This window comes from Sciurus carolinensis, chromosome 10, assembly GCF_902686445.1.
Source record: "Sciurus carolinensis chromosome 10, mSciCar1.2, whole genome shotgun sequence".
Taxonomy (NCBI): Eukaryota; Metazoa; Chordata; class Mammalia; order Rodentia; family Sciuridae; genus Sciurus; species Sciurus carolinensis.
In genome coordinates, this window is record NC_062222.1 from 541,533 (window position 1) to 552,434 (window position 10,902).

At 44.3% G+C, this 10,902-nt stretch overlaps 1 protein-coding gene across 1 annotated transcript; it reads right to left on the reverse strand.

Moving 5' to 3' along the window:
• Positions 1-3,594: 3,594 nt before the first annotated feature.
• Fabp2 (fatty acid binding protein 2) lies at positions 3,595-6,991 on the reverse strand. Its single transcript, XM_047566917.1, has 4 exons — positions 6,801-6,991; positions 5,511-5,683; positions 4,616-4,723; positions 3,595-3,900 (listed from the first exon to the last, which is right to left on the reverse strand). The coding sequence occupies exons 1-4, from the start codon at positions 6,865-6,867 to the stop codon at positions 3,850-3,852; spliced, it is 399 nt and encodes a 132-aa protein (XP_047422873.1). The 5' UTR covers positions 6,868-6,991; the 3' UTR covers positions 3,595-3,849.
• Between the last annotated feature and the right edge of the window lie 3,911 nt (positions 6,992-10,902).

A 10,902-nucleotide genomic window follows, 5' to 3' on the forward strand; every position in this document is an offset into this window, starting at 1 on the left:
GGATGCAGAATAATGGTTTGGTAGAGGTGTGCATCCCTCACTGTGGACACCCAGGACCAGCACCTTGGAGTGGAAGATGGTTTCCATCCTCACTGATGTCTGTGTGCTCTAAAAGTGTGTTAAAGAGGAAAGGTCTTTGTCACATTCATGCCCTTTCATTTCCTTTGTTTAAAAATTATCTTGTTGAGGGCTGGGGTTGTGCGTCAGTGGTGGAGTGCTTGCCTAGCATGTGAGAGGCTCGGGGTTTGATCCTCAGCACCACATAAAAATAAATACCTAAAATGGAGGTGTTGTGTTTATCTACAGCTAAAAAAATTTTTTTTAAAAAATTATCTTGTTGGAAAATTATCTAGAGTAAAACTGAGAAATGCCATTGAGCATATACTCTTTTATCTGAAACTGTTCCTTCAAGTTTGGAAAGAGTATTGTTTCTTGACTTTGAGATATTTTCTCAGTGAGAACAGTGTGTATGCCAGATTTGTTTGACAGGAACCAGGTGGATCCCCTAGTCTGTGGGCTGTGGCCCTGGAGCTGGGCTGTGGCCCTGAAGCTGGGAGAACTACTCGTTCTCCTCAGGCTCCTCCTGCTCTCCTGCTGCGCAGCATGCCCAGCCCCCAGGTACTGGACAAGCACACAGTCCCTCTCCCCTTCCTGGTAGCTGTCATTCTAATGGAGTGCTTAGTGAGGACGTTATTGAGAGGAACCCCTGTGACATGGCTGGGTGTGCTCTGTAGCTCCTAGCACTTCTCAGCTTCTGTGGCTGCCTTGAAGGTTGGTTCTGGGTCTGGGGACAGATGTGCACCACCCTCAAATCAGCACCCAGGAGACGGAGTGCCTGCCCTGGGTGCCCTCCAGCCTGAGGACAAGCTGCCCTGGGCATTCTGATTCAGAGCCTGAGAATGTGAATCCATTCGAGGACATTCTCAGTGACTCATGCCTCTCCCAGGGGTGTTCATCTTGAATACCTGATGCCTGGTAGATAGTGCTTTTTAGAAATTAGTTTTTGTTCAGTGAACAAAATCAGCTTTAGGAAATTAGTTCAGTAGGAAAAAAATGATCTTTGTGTTATTTTTGTTTTGATGGAATTTGTAACTAAAGAGGCATTTAATAATTATCATTTCAAACTGCAGAATAGGGTCTGCCAGCTCTTCCTGGAACATCTTCAGACACTGATGCAGTCTTCAGTGGGACCTTTGCTGGCGTGCTTGCCCTGCAGGTGGCACTCTTGCGCTGCAGTGTGGAGGACAGGTGCCCGGCCGCTCCCTGAAGGCAAAGCACATTTCACATTTCACAGTTTTGAAGGGTGCATTTCCCCACCCCATCCCACAAATCCTTCTCCCACTCCCGTTCTACTCCAGGCAACTGCCGCACCCATCTCTTCACCTCTTCAGGTGCCCAGCAGAGTCTTGCTGACAGTCTTTCTCTCTAGTTGCTTATAGAAAAATACCTTTTGTGCTTAATGATAGTCAGCTCATAGCAATAAGACTGGTTAAGTAACCTGCAGAGCCCTGTGTAAAAGGAAGATGTAGAACTCCTGTACCAAGTTGCTGGACATTCTGAGACAGTAACAGCAGAGTGCTAGACCCAGCACAGGTGCCTGCCACACCAGCCTGCGCAGGTTCTGCACCATGAACCAGCCATACTTGAATACAAATGGCACTTCCTTCTCTCATCCCACCCTCCGTATTCCAGCATCCTCTCCCAAAGGGTCGCATGAGAAAAGAATCATCCAGTGCTCTTCAGATAGCACAGAGACTTAGTGCTGGAAGGGAATGTGGAGATCCAGCCCAGTCCCCTCATTTAGAGATGATTAAACTCATTCCATGGAGATGAAGTGGTATTCCCAAAGTCCCAACTAGTCATGCCACAGACGGACTGGAACTAAGACCTCATCTGTGAGGCCAAGCCTGGCTGTCACAGGCTTGGTGGGAGATATTCTAGGAAAAAAGCTTTCCCATGCACTGGAGACACTCTGCTTGTTTTTCTCTACAAAAAGAGCACATATTTGCACTATTTATTGAGGACAGGCTATCTGTTAGGCATCATTCCAGACATTCGTGTATACTATCTCAATTAGTAAAAATCCCAGAAGATCATTACTGTTTTTCAGATGAGAAAAACTGAGGGTTGGAACCTGAATTTTGGTAAGTGGAAAGACATGTTCAGGCAAGTCTCTGATTCTGAAACCCTACTTTTCTCACCTTATCACTTGTGAATTTGGAAGGCTAAATTAGCCTGTATTCCTGAACACTGGTCTTGGTTGTAGTTGGTCCTAGATGACCTCAGAAACTCTCTAGGCTCTCTGTGTTTTTGAAACTTGTAAGGCTAACTTCTTCCTTAGGGCCTTTGCTCCAGGTGTTTCCCTTGCTTGGAATGATCTTCCCCCAGATATGCCATTAAAATCAGGACTCATGTCAGAGAGTAACAGGAGATTTGGTCACATAGGTCTTATAGGCCACACAAGGACTCTGGCTTTTTCTCTAGTGAAAAGGAGCCATTGCCAGTTTTGTACAGAGAAGTGACATGGTCTGACTTAGGCCTTTAAGGATCCTCCTGTCTGCTGTGGAGTGGAGGGGAAGACAAGGTGGGAGACGTTTTAGGGGACTCTTGCAGTGATTCGGGTGATGGTGGCAGTGTCTTGAATGGAGTTGACAGCAGTGGCCGCAATCAGAGGAGGAGCAGAGTCTCTCGGGTTCAAGCCCCCTGAACACAAGTTCTTCTGGATGCACTCGGCTGTTGCTCCTTGGCACAGAGCTCCTGAGTTAGCACGCTGCGCACCTGCTCCTGGCTAACTGGCAGTGCACGATCCGAGTCATGAGGAGAGCTTACTGGAATGGCAGCTGCCGAGCAAAAATAGGCAGCTCTCTAGCGCTCGTAAATCGTGGAAGTTGAATACTAGAAGGGAGATAAACTGTGAGAGGCAAAAGCCTTCAGTAAGCTGGAGAGAGGAGTGTCCATGGCCATGGCCCTTATCGTATAGTTTGACCTGGTTCATTTGCAGTGCAAGTCTTGGGAGCCACAAGAACATTCAGGGCATCTTCAAGATGTTTTTGTTTGTAGCAGGATGAGTGGTGGATTCTAGCAGACTAGACTGGACGCCCAGACCTACTTGGTTCTTGTAATCGTTATGGACTCTGCCCAGCATTCGACGAGCTGACAGAATGCTCTGTGTCTGTCTCCCCACTTCCAGGCTAGATGATGCCTGCTCCCACTTCACGTGTGAAGACTAGTGAGATCAGAGAAGAAAAGCAGGTGAAAACCTGAATAACCGGTATTTCCTGTATGAAAATTTTTATGAAGTTATGGAATGAACAAATTCACCTTGTTTTTCTTTAGTGCAGTGCCAGGGATCAAGCCCAGGGCCTTGCATGTGTGGGTGCATTTGCTTTTCTTACTTCTGAGCCTTCTGGTTGAGCATGTATTGCTTTTATAATAATAGATGCTACCAAGGAAAGTATTCAAAACCAGTGCACAATTTTAGAAAACCCCATGTGGCCTATGTTTTTAGCTTGCCAAATGTGAAAGTAAAAACAATAAAAAAGTATACTAGCGCACATGTCACATAGCTTTGTTTTTTTGAAAAAAGAGTCTACCTGTAGCATAATGTTTATTTTTCTGTTTTAAAATATGTTGCAAATCATTTTAGAACACCAATGAATTTTATTGTTAAAGAAAATAAAACAAATTAAATCATAAATAGCTTTAACTTGTCTGCTTTGGCAAGGTTGGAGGTACATCAGTGGTTGTAGGAGTAATCATCCAGTAACCTTGTGCTCGGTGAGGAGAGAGAAGCTGCTCTGAACAGGACAGACTCCTGCAGGGACAGTCTGGGCTGCCTGAGAGGTGTGCTCACTCCTTCCTAAAGATCCTCTTGGCTTCCACTCCTTCATACATGTAGGTCTGAAAGGTGTAAGATTAAAAAATTGCCATTAACATGTCTGCATTAAGAAAATATTAGTGGGACTGGGGTTGTGGCTCAGTGGTAGAGCGCTTGCCTAGCACATGTGAGACACTGAGTTCTATTCTCAGCACCACATAAAAAACAAATATTGGTAGTATTAGTATTATTGCAGCTCTGGTTGAGTTTATACTATTTTTTTCATGTACTGATAGCAACATTTTATGCAGATGTAAGATGTGTCCACTAAAATACACATTTTAGTTTCTAGTCATTTACATTTTCAGCTAAACTAGTTTTTTTGTTTTGTTTTTAAACTGGGGATTGAACCCAGGGTTGTTTTACCATTGAGCCAAATCCCCAGCCCTTTTATTTTTTATTTTGTTACAAGGTCTTGCTAAGTTGCTTAGTGCTTCCTTAAATTGCTAAGACTGGCCATGAACTTGGCAATTCTCCTGTCTCGACCTTCCATGTCACTGGGATTACAGGTGTGCATCACCATGTCTGGCTAAACTAGGATCCTAGTTTATATAGAATTATATATGTATAAATTATCTTCAATAACTAGACATCAGAAATATCTGTTTTTAAATCAGTAAGATACACAAGAAAAGAAATAACAGTCTCTTTACTAAATATCTAACTCATCAATGACAAAAAATGTTGTGTAATCATTTTTGTCTATGGGAAGTAGTTATGGATCTTTTTACAACTCACCTGGATGAGCTCATCACCTGTGATTTCTCGGACAGTGTTCAGTTCCTTTCCATTGTCCGTGCGTTTGAATCTTCCTACAAGCTTATTTCCCTCGAGGCTCCAGGTCCCCTGCATTGTAATGGTAAGGTGGCAAGTGTTAGGTCTTGCACGTGTCACACTCGGTTCTGAGTGCTGTCGAGCCAGTATCATCCGTGTTCACACCACCTCTGAAGTGCTTCTGTCACCCCTCCCCTCCCAGAGCCAGGAGCCAGCTGGGGCCTCACTGTGGGCACTGGAGTACATGCCAGCAACTGCCACCTGCCCTTGCTCCACCCACTCTGTGGGCCACACTCTATGGCAGATGTGTGGCACAGTTGATAAGACATTCAGCAGTTAAGCTGTCATTGCAGATGTATAGACTTTAAGGCTAAAAAAAAAAGTTTGTAAAAAAAAATTGGTTACAAGTGATGATTCTGAAGTGTTTTACTTGATTGTGAAAAGGTATATCTTAGTGGCTTACTCTGTAGCGTTAGATCTTTTCACTTGGTTGTGCCTTCAATCATCACTTATTATTATTTCAATGTATTTATCAAGTGACTATTAGGTTTATGCTATATAACTCTGGAAGCTTTTGTTGCTGCCAGTATGAAAACACTGAGCTTTAAGTATCTTTGTGAGTGGGTTTATACTTAGTCATTCAAAGGATATTTTTTCTGAATCTTGTTCAGCCTAGATTCTTTGCAAATGCCTAAAGCATTATATTTTTTATTTAAATGCCCTGTCAATGTTGTAATGTTGGCTTCTTCAATAAATGAAGGAGATATGTATTAATTAGGCCAACCAATAGGATAAAGCAGATACTGTTTCAGTATTGGGTAGAAAAATCAATAATGCATTGCTCATAAAAAGTTCTTACACTGAGTTCCGTTCCATCTGCGAGGCTGTAAGTGAAGGTAATGCCAAGTTCAAAAACAATGTCAATGCTTCGGAAGTTGCTGGACTCTTTGACGGTGAATCTGTTTCCCTCCTGTGAGATGACCAGTTTCAGGTTGTCATGAGCCGCAAGCTTTCTCTTCACCAGGTTGATCCCTGCAAGAGAAAAGAGACCAGGGAAAGGGAAACCAAAAGACAGGAAAGCCCTTGCTTTTCCATGTGTGTTTGTTTTTGTTTTTGTTTTTATTTATTTTGAGGGTGGGAAGAAAGCCCCGTAGCATTGCCTTGGTCCAGCAGCTCTCTGCTTGCTTCTGCAGAAGTTCAAGTTCAGTCAGGAGAAGACTGACCTAAACTGCTTCCCCAGACTTCAGAAAAATCAGGTGAAGCACAGAGCTGTAGAAGCTTAGTGCTTAATAATTTTAATAAGACTAATATACTTTTTGTTCCAGTGTTACATATATCAAATTCCAGAAATGTCAAGTGAAGTATGACAAGTCATATTCATACGTGCATAAAGACAACTTTAATTCTGCTTATACAGAATTTTAAAACACTTTTCTTTACATAATTGCTTTTAAAAATTGAACTTCATCTTTGCTTTTAGTGACTTTTTTAACTGACACAAAGATGTAAAAGTTTGCAAATTTTATGGTCAAATTCATAATTACACACAATTTCATAAATTTAAACTTGGGAATCCCTAAACTATGCAATGTAATTGATGCAGATTTTTTATTTTGGGGAATGACACAAATTTGCCCATCTTGTACAATGTGTGGGCTACCAGGATATTGGCATAGATTTACAAACAGTTATTAAATTCCTCAAAGAAAATACATAGTAGCTTCATGAGGAAATCCCCAAAATTCTGTAAGTCAGAGTAAAAGAGAATCAAATCTAACTTTTTCAAAGTGATTTTTGAAAGAACTCTTTCCTATTCATTATTATACTTTATTACATGATTTTTGCTTTTCCACCCCCTAGAATTCAGTGTTTTAAAATTTGGAAAGTATCATCACCCACTACCATTTTCTTATTCTTTTAAAACAACAAAGATGGTTTTCAGTGATGCAAGTGCAAGTGCAAGCAGCAGGCCCCGAGGGAGGAGGCAGCTGGGTCTGTCTGAGGGTGGCAGCCGTCTCCCTCGCGGGCAGGCCAGAACCCCTCCTGATGCAGCCGGCGGGAGGTGCTGCCCCGTGCTGAGCGGCCCAGCAGGATCCCGCACCCGAGGGGCCTGTGAGGAAGCAAGAGCCACTGGGGAACGGCTTCCTACCCATTTTTTCCATGAACTTGTCATAGTTCTCGCTCCGGTCCACTTTCCAAGTACCGACGAATGCCATGCTCAGGTGCGCCGGCCACAGGCACGTGGAGGTCCAGACCTGCCCTCAGGATTTATCCTGTTTCTTATCTCAGGGCCAGCTCCACACTGCGATGTGGAAGTCTGAAGTCCAGAGTTCACCAGCCCCTGTGGTGCCAGGACTCTTTGTTTCTCTGTGCTTGATTTCCTTCTGTCTTCTCAAGCTCAGCTGATGTTGAGGATGATAAGCAAACCTACTGTCTTAAACTTCAAAGCGAGGCACAGTTGAGTTAGAATGTGAGCTTTCTGAAAATATTCCTACTTAGGAGCTCAAAGCATGCAGAATATTGGGATTTGTCAAATAACATGAGAAATTAGACTATTGTTCAACATTCCTCTTTTTAAAACAATAGCAGTTATCTTGCAAAGTAAGACTATGCCAAATACAGTCTAAAAGTTAAAGTTAACATGGTTCTTGACACTGAAAATTCAGTGTTTTGTTTCTCTTTATTGAGGTAAGATTCAACAGACTATTTTAAGAATAAAATTCACTGCTTTTAGGGATCTTCATGCTGTTGTGCGACCATCACCATTATTGTATTCCAGAGCAATTTTTGTCATCCCAGGCCAAAACCACTGCAGGGAGCAGTTGCCTCTCACCCCATCCCCAGCCCTGTCAGCTTCTCGCCCACTCGTGGTCTCTGTGGACTGATCCCTTCTGAATACCTTGTACAAGTAGTGTCATATGGTAGGTAGCCTTTTATGTCTGAGCTGCCTCATTGGCCAGGAAGTCTTCAGTGTTCACACAGCAGCACTTCGTTTTTTTAGAAAGGCTTTATTTTATGTTCACTTAGCTTGTGTAGACTGTGATTCCTAAAGGAGTTCAGCTTGCTGGTTCTCACATGCACACAGTGTGCACGTCCGGGCCCTGCCTGCTTCCGCCATCCCCGGCACCTCCTCCTGACCTCTCACAACCACTTTCTAGGTTCAGGTCAACTTCTTTCAGCTTCCACCTGTGAGAGAACATGGGGCACTTGTCTGAAGGTTTATTTTCTAGCATGTTCTTTGGCACTGTGTTTAGGGATGCAAGGCATTTGTATAAATAACCTGGTGCTCAGTAAGTACTCATTAGGTTTTAGTTTGGGTCGTGGAGGGTGATAGTCCACTGAGCAAAATTTCAAGAAGTTGAAAAGTAGTTGGATAACAAAAACTCTCATAAGACAAAAAAAAAATGAGCATCAAACATCTCCCATGTACAGAAAGAACAAAAGCCAGGTGTTAGCTCTGCCAACAATTAACACCATTCTTCTGTTTTACTCTCCCTCTCTCATCCCCAAGCCAGGGGCTCAGAACCAAGCTTGGTATGAGTACAGGATGGAGATGCAGAGGTGACTGAAGGTTAAAGGGAAGGCTCTTCCCTCCATGGCCATCTCCAACCCAAGAAGGACTGAAATGGGGAGCAACCCTGAGAGTGCAAGACAGGGTCTTCACCAGTGACCTACCTACAGTGCAGGACAGGTCTTCACCAGTGACCAGCCTGACAGTGCAGGACAGGTCTTCACCAGTGACCTACCTACAGTGTGCAGGACAGGTCTTCACCAGTGACCTACCTACAGTGTGCAGGACAGGTCTTCACCAGTGACCTACCTACAGTGCAGGACAGGTCTTCACCAGTGACCTACCTACAGTGTGCAGGACAGGTCTTCACCAGTGACCTACCTACAGTGCAGGACAGGTCTTCACCAGTGACCTACCTACAGTGTGCAGGACAGGTCTTTACCAGTGACCTACCTACAGTGTGCAGGACAGGTCTTCACCTGTGACCTACCTGAGAGTGCAGGACAGGTCTTCACCAGTGACCTACCTACAGTGTGCAGGACAGGTCTTCACCAGTGACCTACCTACAGTGTGCAGGACAGGTCTTCACCAGTGACCTACCTACAGTGTGCAGGACAGGTCTTCACCAGTGACATACCTACAGTGTGCAGGACAGGTCTTCACCAGTGACCTACCTACAGTGTGCAGGACAGGTCTTCACCAGTGACCTACCTACAGTGTGCAGGACAGGTCTTCACCAGTGACCTACCTACAGTGTGCAGGACAGGTCTTCACCAGTGACCTACCTACAGTGTGCAGGACAGGTCTTCACCAGTGACCTACCTACAGTGTGCAGGACAGGTCTTCACCAGTGACCTACCTACAGTGTGCAGGACAGGTCTTCACCAGTGACCTACCTACAGTGTGCAGGACAGGTCTTCACCAGTGACCTACCTACAGTGCAGGACAGGTCTTTACCAGTGACCTACCTACAGTGTGCAGGACAGGTCTTCACCAGTGACCTACCTACAGTGTGCAGGACAGGTCTTCACCAGTGACCTACCTACAGTGTGCAGGACAGGTCTTTACCAGTGACCTACCTGAGTGCAGGACAGGTCTTCACCAGTGACCTACCTACAGTGTGCAGGACAAGTCTTCACCAGTGACCTACCTACAGTGTGCAGGACAGGTCTTCACCTGTGACCTACCTACAGTGTGCAGGACAGGTCTTCACCAGTGACCAACCTGACAGTGCAGGACAGGTCTTCACCAGTGACCTACCTGACAGTGTGCAGGACAGGTCTTCACCAGTGACCTACCTACAGTGTGCAGGACAGGTCTTCACCAGTGACCTACCTGAGATTGCAGAACAGGTCTTCACCAGTGACCTACCTACAGTGTGCAGGACAGGTCTTCACCAGTGACCTACCTGACAGTGCAGGACAGGTCTTCACCATCGACCTACCTACAGTGTACAGGACAGGTCTTCACCAGTGACCTACCTGACAGTGTGCAGGACACATTGACCTACCTGACAGTGTGCAGGACACAGTGACCTACCTGACAGTTGGAGGTCGGGACCTTCACCAGTAACTCATCTTCACATGTGAGCTACTAAAAAGACCATTAGTATGCCTTGTTATCTAAGGGCCCGTGGGAAACTCTTCCCCAGAGTGTCACTCAGTTCAGAGGAAGTATTACCAGACTAATTTGAACAGGATGCTGGAGAACATACTATGTTTTAAAATTGTGATTGTGTCTGTTGTGTACCACTCCTTCAGTGGAGTAGTACATATTTTATCTCATCAGTAGGTAGATTAAAAACAACTTTCTAATTGCTCCATTATTTCGTTTAAAAAGAAAAGATATCAGAACCCCAACAGGTATAGGGAGAAAGCCTTTAACAATGCATTCATATCTTCAGCTCTATTAAAATTGGCTATGTTGCTGGGCGCACTGCTACATGCCTGCAATCTTAGTGATTTGGGAGGTGAAGCAGGAGGTTAGAGGTTGCAAGTTAGAGGTCAACCTGGGCAACTTAGCAAGACACTGTCTCAAAATAAAAAATAAAAACCTGGGTATGTAGCTCAGTGGTAGCGAACCCCTGAGTTTACTTCCCAGTGGGGGCGGGGGGAAAGGCTACATTATCTTCGCTTTTCTGTCTCTTGCCAAAGATCATGAACCCTCCTAACTGGGGAGGCATCAACCTAACATACTCTTCACTTGAAGGTAAGTGGAAGAATGTATGATTGCCCCAAGACCAAGACCAAAACGGTCTCTTGGGTATCCTCCACTCACAGTGACTTTGAATTTAGAAGCCTGTAGATGAGGATCCTTTTTCTCCCCTGGATCAGAAAAACAATCCTTTCCAGTCTTTGAAATAGAAATGTGGTGTGGTTAAAAAAAAAACAAACAAACAAAAAAAAAAAAAACATGTTTTACAAACAAAATGACCTGAGTTCAAATACTATAAGTAGTAATGCCCATTACCATGCATGACCTTGGTCACATTGTGCAGCCTCTTGAACTTTAGTTGCCTTGTGTATAAAATGAAAATAATAATAGTACCTGAATAGTACCCGATAGGCAAGTTCTTATGAGCAAATTGTGTAATTTGCCCACCGGAGCAGGCACTAAATAGGACTGAGTTTCTCGGTCTCTGAGAAAGGAAACCCATGGCAAAACCAATATCTTAAGTTTCCCAGGTCTCAAATCACTTCACTATTTTGTGAAGAAAATATCTAGTGTTTATTAGAAAATG

Bases quoted from the DNA above. Each gene is read 5' to 3' on its own strand.
- Fabp2 (XM_047566917.1), bottom strand. From the start codon at position 6,867: ATGGCATTCGTCGGTACTTGGAAAGTGGACCGGAGCGAGAACTATGAC. The intron at 5,684-6,800 runs GTAGGAAGCCGT...TTTCTCTTGCAG, and splicing joins CAAGTTCATGGAAAAAATGG to GGATCAACCTGGTGAAGAGA. The intron at 4,724-5,510 runs GTAAGAACTTTT...ATTACAATGCAG, and splicing joins CAGATGGAACGGAACTCAGT to GGGACCTGGAGCCTCGAGGG.